Source organism: Heterodontus francisci, chromosome 8 (assembly GCF_036365525.1).
Source record: "Heterodontus francisci isolate sHetFra1 chromosome 8, sHetFra1.hap1, whole genome shotgun sequence".
Lineage (NCBI taxonomy): Eukaryota > Metazoa > Chordata > Chondrichthyes > Heterodontiformes > Heterodontidae > Heterodontus > Heterodontus francisci.
In genome coordinates this window covers 90,419,792-90,436,515 of record NC_090378.1, presented here as the reverse complement: position 1 = coordinate 90,436,515, position 16,724 = coordinate 90,419,792, and the positions used below count along the sequence as shown (strand labels likewise).

Sequence of the window (16,724 nt, the reverse complement as noted above, 5' to 3'; positions counted from 1 at the left end):
TAATCAAAATGTGACTTGAAGCTTGGTGCAGGAGGGAGGGTTTCAGATTCTTGGGGCATTAGGACCAGTTATGGGGCAGAAGGCACCTATTCAAAAGGGACTGGTTGCACCTCAACAGGACTGGGACCAGTGCCCTCAGGGGGAGGTTCACGAATGTGGTTGGGGAGGGTACAAAAAAAATTGGCAGGGGATTGGCACCAGCATATAGAAGTAGAAAAGAGGAATAAGGTCCATAATGTGAGAGTGTTGGACAGTACTAGAGAAGGAAATAGTTCCATATTAGACGGAAGCAGACAGAGAAAGGCTATGAGGAATGCAAAGACAGGATTACAATGCATGTGTGTAAATGCACAAAGTGTGGTGAATAAGGTTGGTGAGCTACAAGCACAAATAACAGAATGGGAATATGATGTAATGGCAATAACAGAAACGTGGCTTAAAAATGGAGGACTAGGTGCTTAATATACAAGAATATAATGTGTTCAGAAAAGATAGAGAAGGAAAAAAGGAAGGTGGGGTGGCAGAATTGATTAGGGAAACCACTGCAGTGTTGGAAAGAGGGGATATCCTTGAGAGGGCAAGGACAGAATCAATTTGGTTAGAGTTGAGGAGCAAAAAGGGTGCTAAGGGTATTCTATAGGCCTCCAAATAGTGGGAGAGAAATGGAGGAGCAAGCCTGCAGGGAAATCACAGAGATGTGTAAGAACTATAGGGAATGATATTGGGTGTCTTTAATTACCCAAATATCGAATGACATAATTTTAGAGTAAAGGGAAAGGAGGGGGAGGAATTTCAGGATTGTGTTCAGGAAAATTTCCCTGATCAGTATGCTCTCGGCCCAACTAGAAAGGAGGCATTGCTGGATCTGGTGCTGAGAAATGAGGTGGGCCAAGTGGACCAAAAGTCTTTGGGGGATCACTTAGGTAAGAGTGATCATCGTATCATAAGGGTTAGACAAGTAATGCAGAAAAGCATGGAACAAAATAAGGTAGAATGTCTGGATTGGAAGAGGGCTAATTTCAACACGATGAGAGGGGATCTAGCCAGAATAAAATGCAACCAAAGATTGACAGGAAAAAATGTAATGGAACAATGGGTTATCTTTAAGAAAGAGATACTTCAGGTACAAGCTAGATACATTCCAACAAGGGCGAAAGGTAGGGGAACAAAAGACCGCACTCATTGGATGACGAGGGAGATAGAGATTATGATGAAACAAAAAAGGTGTATGATGCATGTCAGGTGAATTCTGCAGGTGAGAACCAGGCCAAATACAATAAGTTGAGAGGGGAGGCAAAGAGGAAAGCAAGACTGGCAAAGAGAGAATATAAGAATAGAATGGCATTCAACATAAAAGGAAACCTAAAGATCTTCTACTGGCATGTAAATAGTAAGAGGTGGATTGGGGCCAATTAGGAACAAAGAGGGTAATATATATTTCATACCAGAAATGTTGGGGAACACAGGGCTTAGTGAGGGAGAGGAACTGAAAGAAATCAGTATTAGTAGAGAAATGATGTTGGGGAAATTGATGGGATTGAAGGCCGATAAATCCCCAGGGCCTGATGGTCTGCATCCCAGAGTACTTAAGGAAGTGGCCCTAGAAATAGTGGATGCATTGGTGGTCATCTTCCAAGATTCTACAGATTCTGGAACAGTTCCTACAGATTGGAGGGTAGCTAATGTAACCCCACTATTTAAAAAGGGAGGTAGAGAGAAAGCAGGGAATTATAGACCAGTCAGCCTGATGTCGGTAGTGGGGAAAATTCTAGAGACCATTATCAAAGATGTTATAGCAGAGCACTTAGAGAACAGTGGTAGAATCGAGCAGTCAGCATGAATTTACGAAAGGGAAATCATGCTTGACCAATCTACTAGAATTCTTCGAGGATGTAACTAGTAGAGTTGATGAGGGGGAGCCAGTGGATGTGGTTTATTTGGACTTTCAGAAGGCTTTTGACAAGTCCCACATAAGAGATTAGTGTGTAAAATTAAAGCGCATGAGATTGGGGGTAGTGTATAGCGATGGATAGAAAATTGGGTGGCAGACAGGAAACAAAGAGTAGGGATAAATGGGCAGTGACTACTGGGGTACCGCAGGGATCGGTGCTAGGACCCCAGCTATCCACAATATACATTAATGATTTAGATGAGGGAACTAAATATAATATCTCCAAATTTGCAGATGACACAAAACTGGGTGGGAGGGTGAGTTGTGAGGAGGATGCAGGGAGGCTTCAGGGTGATTTGGACAAGTTGAGTGAGTGGGCTAATGCATGGCAGATGCAGTATAATGTGGATAAATGTGAGGTTATTCACTTTGGTAGCAAAATCAGGAAGGCAGATTATTATCTGAATGGCTAGAAACTGAGAGAGGGGAATATGCAGCGAGACCTGGATGTTCTCATACACCAGTCACTGATCGTGCCCCTTGACTTGGAATGACTTCAACAGGTGTCCTCTGGGTGCCTGAGGCCTGGAGGGCCCCAGTTGCCTGAAGGTAAGGCTCACTGGTGGAGGGGCTGGTGTGTGCACTCAAATTACCCTGAGGGCAGACCCAAGATGTGGAGCGCATCCTCTCCTCCTCCCTCTCAAGTATCCTTGGAGCCTCCCTGCTCACCAGAGAAGAACTAGGAGCTGGAATATTCTCCCACCTGCTGGCCTTTCTCTTGCCCTGCCACTGCTGAGTGGACATCATGGCCAAGACGAGAGCTTGCAGGTCATTGCACATCAATGGAATTTGGCTCTCCAAAAGGGTCGCCAACCTCTCAATGGATGAAGCACGCATTCATATGCCTGGGACATGGCAGCAGACATGCCATAGATGGACTCCCCCACCATCCGCTCATGGCTCTGCATGGCCTCTGGCATCTTCGCCAGTTGTTGCCTTACCTCTCCCTGCAACTCCAGCAAGCCCTGTGCTGCCGAAACCAGAGGCTCGTCATCAGCTTGAGGCTCAACTTGGGCCTGGCCACCCACAGTCCTCCGAGTATTAGAGGCCTTGGCTGTCTCAGCCTCAGCCAGCTGCTCGGGTGCATGTGTTGTGCTCTTACCAGATTGTGACCCTGATTGTAATGCCGAGTGGATTCCCACCCAGGTGAATGTATCTGCGCTGATGGAAGGTGCAGGAAAGTCATAGGACAGTGCCTCCTCTGAGTGCTCCTCGCCTTCAGAGGTTGCTGTCAGTCTCTCAGGGTCTGTGGTCTCCTGCGAACAGCGATCTGCAGGATACAATGCAAACCACATGTGTGGGTTAGACTACACATATCCCATTAAGGACAGCATGCTGGAGCTAATTCACCATGACTGCTGTATTTTTATCTGATTGTCAATAATCACTCTCTTGTGCTGGAACTCTAAGCTCCACATCTGAGATGGTATGTCCTCTTTGGCTCCCGGCTAGTTTCAGTGCTGCCTCTCCGGCTTGAATTAAAGGACGCAGGTTGGGCACTCCACCGCCGGTCCTTTCTGGCTCTCTCCTGTTATGGGCTCTCTTCTCCTTAAAGATTAAGGATGCAGATATTGAACATTTCCAAATGTCATCAAGCTTCATCAACACCTAGGGGATGCTTTGCCTGGCATGCTGACACAACCTGTCATGGGTCTAACTTGCTCTGAGGTATTAACGAGGGAGACGTGATTCATATATGCAGCCAGTCATCTGCCATCAATCTGCTACGTGATCCCTGTCATTGAAATGGCAGTGGCACCCATGTGGCATACCATATAGTGACAACCAGATCACACCAAGCAATTTTGGAACATGCCACTTACCTTTGCTGAACGCAGGAGGTTACTGACCCTCATCCTACACTGGATTTAGTTTTGTCGGGTGACCCCACGGCTACTAACCTCCTCTGTAATCTCCATCCAGGCTTGCTTGGTCAGGCGGGAGGATCCTTTCTTTCCATCTTTGAGGAAAATGACCTCCCGTCTTTTCCTTGCAGCCTGGAGGAGAATAAGCAGGGAGGCATCACTGAACTGTGGGGCCAACCTTGCTCGGACCTCTGACATGATCAGAAAGATGTCCAGTGGGGCGGCTTGCTGAGTTATAACTTTTTGGAACAGCACAGAAGTGTTGCTTCAGTGAGCTTCTACAGAATGCAGGGAGACAGTGAATGCAGGGCTGGCAGGCTTTTAAAGATGGTGACAGCACCTGGTTCTACATCAAGTGGCGCCATGAATGCCGTCTCCATTTCTGCCCCCGCCAGAATGATTAGTGGTAACAGTCGCCTCCATTAGGCAAAATGGCTGCCTGCCGTGTAATCACGGCGGTGCAGCTGATCACAGGACAAACAGGAGCTCCGCCGTTTTGTACACCCACTGCCACACCTGGTGGTGTGATCATAAAATTCAGCCCTGCATGTGGCTACTTCACAACTTTTTTGTTTCAGAAGGACCCATTCAGTTCAAAAATGTTTCTTGATGGGTGTAATTGACACCTCTTGGCTTTGGAATGTATCCTTCTGTCCTTGTAAGACAGTAGGTAGTTTGAATATACAAAACCTTCAACAGCCATTTTGAATCATATTGTCCACTTCTTTTAAAGAAGAAAAATCCATTTTTATAACTCTTCAGGTTGAGTTCTTGCATTTTCATTTGCTGCACTTTACCTGAGCGTAACAGAAGCAACAACAATTTGCATTTATAGAACACCTTTAACATAGTACATGTTCCAAGATACATCACAGGAGCTTAATCAGACACAAACTGACACCGAGCCAAAGAAAAAACATTAGGACAAGTAACCAGAAGCTTGGCCAAAGTGATCAGGTTGGAGCAGATTACAGAGCAGTCTAACGGATCCTAATGTGTTTAATGTTCTTAATTGCAAAGCCCATCAAGATGATCTTACAGAGCACTTCCTGGTAAATATCCGCATGGTTATCTATGGATATAAAATTGGTAACTTAACACTGGCTCTGACAACAGGCTTTTGACTTGAAATGTGAACGTTTCCTTCTTCTCTTGCAGATGCTGTCTGACCTCTGGAATGTTTCCAGCATTTTTTGCTTTTATTTCAGATTTCCAGCACATGCAGTATTTTACTTTTTAGCTTGTTACAGTGTTTGGCTGGAGACAAGTGTCAGAGAAATTGACTTTATACCATTGAATCCCATTGTGTTTGTGTACACTCTTGATCCTCTTTGGGAATAGATGAAATATTTGGATCTGTTTCAGGTCACCCAGATGTCCACAGGAGTTTCTGAGACAGAGGGGTCCATTGATAGTTACATGCCATCTCTCTTAGATTTCTAGCCACTGCAAATAGTGTCATGGAGCTTTAGGGGCCATTTTTATCCCCACATATAAAAGTTACAGTACTTCGCTACTCCAGGATCAATATCATCAGTAGATCCAGCAAAGTTTTATGCCTTTTATATCTGACAAGGGAGTACAATTTAAAAGCTCCTTAAAATAAATGTTACGTTTACTAAACCCGTTCAAACATGTCATAGCCTAAACCACAGTCTGACAGTATTTCTTCTATTATCTTAAGTCCAGGATGTCATTAGAAGACTTCTGTCAAATCCAGTTAGCTAAATACAGGTAAAACGATTTCTATTTGAGCCCTAGGAAATGCGACAATACCACTTGGTGTGTTTATACAAGATGACATCTCAATAACAAATCTCTTCGAAAATACCAGGGAGGTTTTCAGCCTTGCCATTCTGCTACTTGTACTGCTGTCCTGTCTACTTTGTTGGATCACTGGAATTTAATTGTGCTTATGATAATCTCTCAGCTTGTGCAGCCTGCTGCTGAGGAGTGTGCCTGCGAGAGGGCTCCGCTTCTCAACTTTCCAATGCTGAAGAAAGAACTTGCATTTATATAGCACCTTTCATGACCCCAGGACACCCAAAAGCACCTAAGAGCCAACTAAATACTTTTGTAGTGTAGTCATTGCTGTAATGTGGGAAATGCAGCAGCCAATTTGTGCAAAGCAAGATCCCACAAACAGTAATGAGATAACCTGATAATCTGTTTTTTCAAAATGTTGATTGAGGGATAAATATTAGCCAGGACACCAGGGAGAACTCCCCTGCCTTTTATCAAAAAGCACCACGGGATCTGTTACACCCTCTGAGAGGGCAAACAGGGCCTTGGTTTAACATTTCATGTGAAAGATGGTACCTCTGCTAATGCCACACTCCCTCAGTACAACAAAGGAGCATCAGTTTAGATTTTCTGCTCTAATCTCTGAAGTTGGGTTTGAACTCACAACCTTCTTACTCAGAAGTGAGTGCACTGCTACTGAGCCACAGCGGACAACAGCTGCCTGAGTTGACTCCAGATAACCTGTGTCACCAATCCCTCTACCACATAGAAATACTGGAAAAAAAGGCCACGTAAGCTGTGGGTTGTCTGCGGGGCCTAATGCTTGTTTCTTTATTGCCACCAAATCTCTTGGTCATAACTAGGCCTCCCCATCCTTCCACCATGAGGTGAAAAAATTATTCAAGCGGATCCCCGATGGTGAGCACCCTTCACTCAACACCAATTATCCGCTTGCACATACTGAGATACTGAGCTGTGATAAAAGGGCCAATACAAGATTAAAAAATGAAACAAAAAGCCTGGGCAAAAGGGAGTTGGGAGATTTTACCTACAGACCTCACCTCAAAGCGATCCGAAGAGACCTGCCTTTGGCTTCACTACAGACATGGTAGGTTGAATTTTCGCCACGGAGTTGGGAAACAGGATTTGGTTTTGGGTCAGAAGCCTGCCTCTGGTGGGAAACTGATTAAGCAAAGATTTTCACGTGAGGGAGCCCTTAATTGATATATCCTGTCCCTGTCCACTTAGAACCAGTAGGGACTGGAATGGAGGTGGGTCAGATGAAGTGTAGGACTCATTTAGACTCCCACGGCAGCCATCGCAGAGGTTGCCGGTTGTCCTAAGGGAGAAATCTGCTGATTGTGCCAAAGCCTTCCACAGCACCAGAGAGAAGTGAGATGTCTCAGGGGAGCTGGAGGCCTGGCACCCAGGGCACAGCTGTCCCTCGCTTTATTGAAGCCAACCTGGATCTAATGCTGGATGCTGTAAGGGGGAGGAGGGAGGCCTTCTTCCCAGAGTGTGGCAGGAGGAGGCCACCTTGTCATGCACTGGAGTACCTCCTTGTTCAGCGTCATCTGCCTCTGCCTCCTCTTCCTCCTCCTCCTTCACCTCCTGTTCCTGTTCCTCCAACAATGAGCTGTCTCCTTTCAGGGCCTCATTGTCCTCAAGTCCACAAGTCTCTGGAGGGCAATGTAATGGAGAGCGCAACAGACGACCACAATGACTGAGACGATTGCAGGAGACTATTAGAGGCCCCACCCGACCGGCTCAGGCACCGGAATTACATCTCCAGAAGCTAAGATGGCCTGCTCAATGGTTATCCTAATGAGCAGGTGACATTGGTTGTATTGCCCCAGTGCCTCTGTCTGGGGCTCCCATAGAAGGGTCAGTAGCCATCTCATCAAGGGATATCCCTTCTCCTCTGGATCCATCCATGCTGCCAGGAAAATGAGCACATACATGGAGAAAACTCTTGTTGTGGTTGCAGACCAGTTGGACGTTGAGGGAGTGGAAGCACTTCCTGTTGATGGATCTCACTGGCCAGTCACTGGGTGCCTTGATGGCCACATGGGTGCAATTGATGATGACCTGCACCTGGGGAAATCCAACAATGGAGGTGAAACCCATTTCTCTCTGTCCTTGCAAGGCCACATATGTTGTGAAATGAATGTGCTGTCCAGCTCTGGCAAAGAGGGCATCAGTGACCAGTGAGATGCAGTGGTATGAAGTCTTTTTCGAGATGCTACGAAGATCTGCAGCTTATCCTTGGAAGGAGCTGGACGCGAAGAGGTTCAAGACCTCAGTGACTTTGACAGCCATTGGCAGAGCATGGTGACCAGTCCTGTGAGGTGCGAGGTCTCTGGCAACAAGAGCACAGATCTCTGTGACCATCTGCCTGGACAGTCGCAATCTCCTGCGGCACTGGGTCTCAGTCATCGCCAGGTAGCTCCATCTTCGGTGGTAGATCCTGTGTTGAGGGTTTGGCCTCCATTGTCTTTCTGACCCTCTTTCCTCTCCCATGCCCTCCTGATGCCCAGGGTTATCTCTTCCAAAAGAGGTTGTTGCCCCACCTTGTCTTGAGCCCATAATCTGACAGTTGTGCCCCCATTGACAGTTGGAGCCTTCCTTCTGGGCAGGTGGCTGCCCAATTGTTCTTGGCAGCTTTGCTCCCTGCTCTTCTGCCCCTGCAATGCCAGGAGGATGCCAACTCTCCCTGCCACCTACACAGCACAAGGGCAGACCCTTACCGAGTGCCAAGTCCCCTTTTGCTTCGCTGACCTTCTTATTGGGCCGGGATGATACCTTAGGGAAGCTATGACTGGCTCCCTGCTCTTTACCTTCCTTCAGCTGATCTGTTTCCGAAGGTTCCAGTAAGCTGTGCACCCTTTAAAAATGTCAACATCCAACCTTGACAAGCTCTTAACAAGCTTTTTAACTGAATTAATTGGCCACAATTGAGGGAAGAGCGGGATTCCTGCCGCACCCTCCCTCCACCCTAGTGAACATTGACATCACCAGGAACTGTGTCCTGTGACTGACATGCTGGCCTGCGCCAGTATTTTATTTATTTATTTATTTTTATTTAGAGATACAGCACTGAAACAGGCCCTTTGGCCCACCGACCATCAACCACCCATTTATACTAATCCTACACTAATCCCATATTCTTACCACATCCCCACCTGTCCCTATATTTCCCTTCCACCTACCTATACTAGGGGCAATTGCTAATGGCCAATTTACCTATCAATCTGCAAGTCTTTTGGCATGTGGGAGGAAACCAGAGCACCCGGCGGAAACCCACGCAGACACAGGGAGAACTTGCAAACTCCACACAGGCAGTACCCAGAATTGAACCCGGGTCGCTGGAGCTGTTAGGCTGCGGTGCTAACCACTGTGCCACTGTGCTGCCCCCACCACCTCCATTCCCACTGTTATTGTACACAGCTGCTCAACAGCAGTATTTGATCATGCCATACTAGCAGCTCTAATGTGCTCAAACTTTCTTGAAGCTTCATTCCTAATTTTAGTTGCATTAATTTCTGTGCCTAAATATTTACTTGTTATGTAAACAGAATGCACAATTTACTCATATTTCTAATGATCTTACAATGTTTGTCAGTAGCTCATGGCATTAATTTCACTTTTCAAAAAAATCCTCATAACCTTTTTTACAGTTACCAGTTATTATGTCTTAAGTATTCACAAAATAATTGATTGCCCACTGTTGCTAAATGTGTACACATCATCTGTGTACTAGATTCAACTGTCACCAGTAACCTGTCTCTAGATGCAGAAATCAACAAGCGCATGGGAAAGGCTTCCACTGCTATGTCCAGACTGGCCAAGAGAGTGTGGTAAAATGGCGCACTGACACGGAACACAAAAGTCCGAGTGTATCAGGCCTGTGTCCTCAGTACCTTGCTCTATGGCAGCGAGGCCTGGACAACGTATGTCAGCCAAGAGCGACGTCTCAATTCATTCCATCTTCGCTGCCTCCGGAGAATACTCGGCATCAGGTGGCAGGACCGTATCACCAACACAGAAGTCCTCGAGGCGGGCAACATCCCCAGCTTGTACACACTACTGAGTCAGCGGCACTTGAGATGGCTTGGCCATGTGAGCCGCATGGAAGATGGCAGGATCCCCAAAGACACATTGTACAGCGAGCTCGCCACTGGTATCAGGCCCACCGGCCGTCCATGTCTCCGCTATAAAGACGTCTGCAAACGCGACATGAAATCCTGTGACACTGATCACAGGTCGTGGGAGTCAGTTGCCAGCGTTCGCCAGAGCTGGCGGGCAGCCATAAAGACGGGGCTAAAATGTGGCGAGTCGAAGAGACTTAGTAGTTGGCAGGAAAAAAGACAGAGGCGCAAGGGGAGAGCCAACTGTGCAACAGCCCCGACAAACAAACTTCTCTGCAGCACCTGTGGAAAAGCCTGTCACTCTAGAATTGGCCTTTATAGCCACTCCAGGCGCTGCTTCACAAACCACTGACCACCTCCAGGCGCGTATCCATTGTCTCTCGAGATAAGGAGGCCCAAAAGAAAGAAAGAAAAAGAATATTTGATGCAGGAACTTATTTGTGATCAAAGTAGACCAACAGGAAGCAAGAAATTGCTGTTTCCCCATTTTAAGTTAAATGATCGTCTTTCTGAAGTAGTATCTGGAAACATTTATATTTTGTTCAAAAAATGATGATACAATGACATAAATCAGAGTAGAATAAACATTGACCAAGCTTTTGCTGTACTAATAACTGCAAGGCTGTCAGCTCTCGCCCTTGTTACTGGGAAAAATGACAGAAATGTCTAGATTTAGAATGTGTGTAGTTAAGCGCAGAAATCGCAAGTTGCTGTCAGTGATACCCTGCTCCTCCAGAGGATGCTCTGTTGCAGTCTTTGCCATGGAATCTGCACAGAAATCACTGTCATTGTATGAATTAAGGATGATTAGCCAGTATTTTCACTCTTAAAAACAGTTGAAAAAGTTAGGATTGTTCAATGAGGAGTGACTGGAGTTTATAATGGTGTAGTAAGTGATAATTACTGCTGAACAACCTCTCTGACTCTGAAGAATTAATTTTAAAAGTGTGGAATCTCAGTCCTTCAGAAGAACACACAAACATATGAATTAGGAACTTGGTTCCTCGAGCCTGCTCCACCATTCAATAAGTTCATGGCTGAACTGATTTCTCCACATTACCACCTACTCCAGATAACCTTTCACCCCCTTGCTTATCAAGAATCCATCCATCTCTGCCTTAAACATATTCAAAGACTCTGCTTCCACCACCTTTTGAGGAAGAGCATTCCAAAGACTCACTGAGAGAAAAAAATCTCTCCTCATCTCTGTCTTAAATGGACGACCTCTTATTTTTAAACAGTGACCCCTGATTCTAGATTCTCCCACAAGGGGAAACATCCTTTCCACTTTCCATCCTGTAAAGACCCCTCAGGATCTTATATGTTTCAATCAAGTTGCCTCTTACTCTTCTAAATTCCAGCGGGTACAAGCCTAGCGTGTCGAATCTTTCCTCATAAGATAGCCCGCCCATTCCAGGTATCAGTCTAGTAAACCTTCTTTGAACTGCTTCCAATGCATTTACATCCTTCCTTAAATAAGGAGACCAATACTGTACACAGTACTCCAGATTTGGTCTCACCAATGCCCTGTATAGCTGAAGCATAACCTCCCTACTTTTGTATTCGATTCCCCTCGTGATAAATGATAACATTCTATTAGTTTTCCGAATTACGTGCTGTACCTGCATACTAACCTTGTGTGATTCATGCACTAGTACACCCAGATCCCTCTGCATCTCAGAGCTCTGCAATCTCTCACCATTTAGATAATATGCTTCTTTGCTATTCTTCCTGCCAAAATGGACAACTTCGCATTTTCCCACATTATACTCCATCTGCCAGAGTTTTGCCCACTCACTTAACCTATTTATATCCCTTTGTAGCCTCCTTATGTCCACTTCACAACCTACTTTCCTACCTATCTTTGTGTCATCAGCAAATTTAGCAACCATATCTTTGGTCCCTTCATCTAAGTCATTTATATAAATTATAAAAAGTTGAGGCCCCAGCACTGATCCCTGTGACACACCACTCGTTACATCTTGCCAACCAGAAAATGAGCCATTTATGCCTACTCTCTGTTTCCTGTTAGCTAGCCAATCTTCTATCCATGCCAATATGGTACCCCTACACCATGAGCTTTTATTTTTTGGAATAACCTTTGATGTGGCACCTTATCAAATGCCTTCTGGAAATCTAAGTACAATACATCCACCGGTCCCCCTTCATCCACAGCACATGTAACTCCCTCAAATAACTCCAATAAATTGGTAAAACATGATTTCCCTTTAACAAAACCATGTTGACTCAGCCAGATTACCTTCAATTTTTCTAAGTGCCCTGCTATAACATCTTTAATAATAGCTTCTAACATTTTCCCTAAGACAGATGTTAAGCTAACTGGCCTGTAGTTTCCTGCTTTCTATCTCCCTCCCTTTTTGAATAAAGGAGTTACATTCGCTATTTTCCAGTCTAGCGGAGCCTTCCCTGAATCTAGGGAATTTTGGAAAATTAAAACTAACGCATCAACTATCTCATTAGCCACTTCTTTTAAGACCCGAGGATGAAGTCCATCAGGACCTGGGGACTTGTCAGCCCGCAGCTTCAACAATTTGTTCAGTACCACTTCCCTGGTGATTGTAATTTTCTTGTGTTCCTCCCTCCCTTCAATTTCCTGACTTACAGCTAATTCTGGGATGTTACTTGTATCCTCTATAGCGAAGACCGATGCAAAATACCTGTTCAATTCATCTGCCATCTCCTTATTATCCATTATTAATTCCCCAGACTAACTTTCTACAGGACCAATATTCACTTTGTTAACTCTTTTCTTTTTTAAATATCTATAGAAACTCTTACTATCTGTCTTTATATTTCTCTCGTACTCTAATTTTACCTTCCTTATCAATCTTTTAATCAATCTTTGCTGTTTTTTATATTCTGTCCAATTTTCTGACCTGTCACCCATCTTTGCGTAATTATATGCTTTTTCTTTAAGTTTAATACTGTCTTGAACTGTTTTAGTTAACCACGGATAATGGGTCCCATCCTTGGAATTTTTCTTTCTCATTGGAATGTATCAATTCTGTGTATTCTGACTATCCCCTTAAATGTCTGCCGCTGCATCTGTATTGATCTATCCCTTAACCTAATTTGCCAGTTTACTTTATCTAACTCTGCTTTCGTGCCTCATAATTGCCCTTATTTAAGTTTAAAATAATGGCCTTAGACCCACTCTTCTCTCCCTCAAACTGAATGCAAAATTCAATCATATTATGATCGCTGCTACCTAGGGATGCCTTAACTATGAGGTCATTAATTAATCCTATCTCGTTGCACAATATCAAGTCTAGAATAGCCTGCTCTCTGATTGGCTCCTTGAAAATTATCATGGCAGATTGTTAATACTATATATATATATCATTTTTCTTTTCTCTTTTATGTCTTTCATTTAGTCCTATGTGTATGTCCAATCTTTATTTTGCTTCCTGTGAAATGATTTAAATGTAATTTATATTTTCTGTTTCTTACTTCCTGCTTTCCCGTGTGCATGTCTCTGTGAGGTTTCTTCAATCTGACTGGTTAAAAAGCCTCCCTTCTATTGGCCTGATCATAGACAGCCCAGATCCCCTGAAGATGGCACCGAATTCAAAAAGATGCCAGATAACTGGAAGTCTCTGTTGACAAGTCTGCTAAAAGTCTGTGGGCGGCTGCACGTGAGGTGAACAACAAAAGGCATTCCTTCACCACTCATAGCAAAATCTGGGCTATTGTATTACTTTCATATGATACCATGACAAAAACAATTGCATAGCTCTTTTCCCTCCTGGATTAAAAAAGTTTGCCAAACAATATTTCATGGACAGTGACTCTCTAAACTACTCATAATATAAATAGAGTCAGAAAGTTTTACAGCTCAGAAACAGACCCTTTGGCCCATTGTGTCTGTGCCGGCCATCAAGCACCTATCTATTCTAATCCCATTTTCCAGCACTTGGCCCATAGCTTTGTATGCTATGGCATCTAAATACTTCTTAAATGTTGTGAGTGTTTTTGCCTCTACCACCTCTTCAGGTAGTGTGTTCCAGATTCCAACCACCCTCTGGGCGAAATTTTTATTCCTCAAATCCCCTCTAAACCTCCTGCCCTTTACCTTAAATCTATGCCCCCTGGTTATTGATCCCTCCGCTAAGGGAAAAATTTCTTCCTATCTATCCTATCAATGCCCCTCATAATTTTGTATACCTCAATCAGGTCCCCCCTCAGCCTTCTCTGCTCTAAGGAAAACAACCCTAGCCTATCCAGTCTCTCTTCATAACTGAAATACTCCAGCCGAGGCAACATCCTGGTGAATCTCCTCTGCACCATCTCCAGTGCAATCACATCCTTCCTATAGCGCGGTGACCAGAACTGTACACAGTACTCCAGCTGGCATTTTATACAGCTCCACCATAACCTTCCTGTTCTTGCATTCTATGCCTCGGCTAATAAAGGCAAGTATCCCATATGCCTTCCGAACCACCTTATCTACCTGTGCTGCTGCCTTCAGTGATCTATGGACAAGTACACCAAGGTCCCTCTGACCCTCTGTACTTCCTAGGGTCCTACCATCCATTGTATATTCCCTTGCCTTGTTAGTCCTCCCAAAATGCATCACCTGTCATACTTACCATTCAATACTAAGTTGAAGTAATTTAAAATTACATTATAACTGAAAATAGTACATTACGAGTCAAACTCTAGCAACAATTCTAAAGTTAAACCATTATTTCTGTAAATGAAAAGGTAAAACAAATTAGTTACTGAATTAAGAGAATGAACTAAACTGACAAATAATACGTTATTAAATTTGTTGCAACTTACTATCCAGTTTCTCTAAACAAATTACCTGCAAATTTGACATGGAATTTATTCTCAGGTTTCAGTATCTGAACGTAGAGGGGACACTTTGGTGCAAAGTCTTTGACAGCCCATGCCCTCAGGATGGTTTGGTGGTCCTGGGTTAAAAAAAATGTGACAGAAATTAAGTTTTATTCAGTATTGTGAACAGAGCTAGGAAGATGAAATGGAAGAAAGTTATGACGAGTGCGGTGATATAAATAACCAGTTAGATACACACACACACAGCCGTGGCATTCCTCACAGGGAGTTACAACTAAGTGTAGTCTTCAGGTGATTCCCATTACTAAACTGATACCCACTCAGCTCTAATGCTGAAGGAGTTAATTTACACAAAATTAATTGCTTTTGTTTGGAGTCTTACTCATTACTCTGTGGGATAATTTTTTAAAAAACTCTAATCTCTAGGGTACTTAAACTATTGAAACCATACCAATGTGGAAAGTAACCAGTGAAAGGGAAGTAATGCAGGTTTTAAGTAAATACATATTCTAATATTCCGCTTGATTAACTTTGAAAGAACAAACCACAATGTATGTTGGCATGCGGAGCCAATAGGCCTATTTTTGTTGCACCCTTCCTTATATTTAGTTTAGAGATACAGCACTGAAACAGGCCCTTCGGCCCACCGAGTCTGTGCCGACCATTAACCACCCATTTATACTAATCCTACATTAATCCCATATTCCTGTCACATCCCCAACTGTCCCTATATATTTCCCTACCACCTACCTATACTAGGGGCAATTTATAATGGCCAATTAACCTATCAACCTGCAAGTCTTTGGCATGTGGGAGGAAACCGGAGCACCCGGAGGAAACCCACGCAGACACAGGGAGAACTTGCAAACTCCGCACAGGCAGTACCCAGAATCGAACCCGGGTCCCTGGAGCTGTGAGGCTGCAGTGCTAACCACTGCGCCACTGTGCCGCCCGCACAGTGTGTTATGTTCTAACACCTTTAAAAAACTCAGGAATTTAAAAGATTGGCTTCTATGGAAAAGCACTTAGGAGGCATTAAGCGTTAATCTCTTGTTTAGAAATATTAGAAAATCATATAACACCAGCACTTTCCCATCAGTACTTGGTTACAATCTGACAGAAAAAACTCAAACACAAGGACACAGTTCTGAAAAAATGGGGGAAGTGAGAAGTAAATAAAATTTCAGAAAATGTACTTTCAGTCCTTCAACAGTCAACTGGCAAAATAGATCCAAATTATTTAACATTTGCCAATACTTTAATCGTGAACAAATCAGTAACTAATTTGAAAAATGATAATTAGATTTTGTGTTTTTAACATGCTACAGTGATTTAGGGACTTGTTTTGCTAGCATATTATGTCAAATATGGGCGGCACAGTGGCGCAGTGGTTAGCACCGCAGCCTCACAGCTATCCCTGTGTCTGCGTGGGTTTTCGCTGGGTGCTCCAGTTTCCTCCCACATCCAAAAGACTTGCAGGTGATAGGTAAATTGGCCATTGTAAATTGCCCCGAGTGTAGGGAGGTGATAGGGAATATGGGATTACTGTAGGGTTAGTATAAATGGGTGGTTGTCGGTCGGCACAGACTCGGTGGGCCGAAGGGCCTGTTTCAGTACTGTATCTCTAAATAAATAAAAAATAAATGTGACTAACACATTGGTGAAAGGGAAGATCATGGAACTGGACTTAAATTATTATGTTTATAGTCTTGACATTATCATAAATATTTAACTTTTATTGTAAACTATTAAGCCTTACAGTGCCTTGAACAGAAAGGGTTGAAAAAAAAAATCTTAAATTGATTTTTACTGCCGTGGTCTATTCGACAATGCAATGTGCCTACTTTACTGGCACCAAGCTTACCTGGCCAACCTTCCATTCTGCACCCACTGTAAACTGCAGCTCATCGAAAACACTGCTGCCCTTATCTTATTCTGTAGCAAATAAAGTTCACCTGTCAACCCTGCCCTTGCTGACCGACATTGGTTCCCAGTTTCCCAAATACTCCCATTAAAATTCTCCTTTTCATGTTTAAATCCCTTCATGTTTCAGGTCGATGACTACCAGCAGAACAAAGTAATTGACCTGAAACGTTAACTCTGTTTCTCTATCCACAGATGCTGTCAAACCTGCTGAGTATTTCCACCATTTTCTGCTTTTATTTCAGAAAGCGACCATTCACAATATTTTGCTTC

At 43.9% G+C, this 16,724-nt stretch overlaps 1 protein-coding gene across 4 annotated transcripts in view; it reads right to left on the bottom strand.

Moving 5' to 3' along the window:
• Positions 1-16,724, bottom strand: part of LOC137372567 (potassium channel subfamily T member 2) — a 921,357-nt gene that overhangs the window by 413,468 nt on the left and 491,165 nt on the right. For all 4 annotated transcript variants that reach the window (XM_068036495.1, XM_068036496.1, XM_068036497.1 and 1 more), the window contains one exon: positions 14,536-14,644. In XM_068036495.1, coding sequence (XP_067892596.1) covers positions 14,536-14,644 — 109 coding nt within the window. The remainder of the gene's footprint in view (positions 1-14,535; positions 14,645-16,724) is intronic.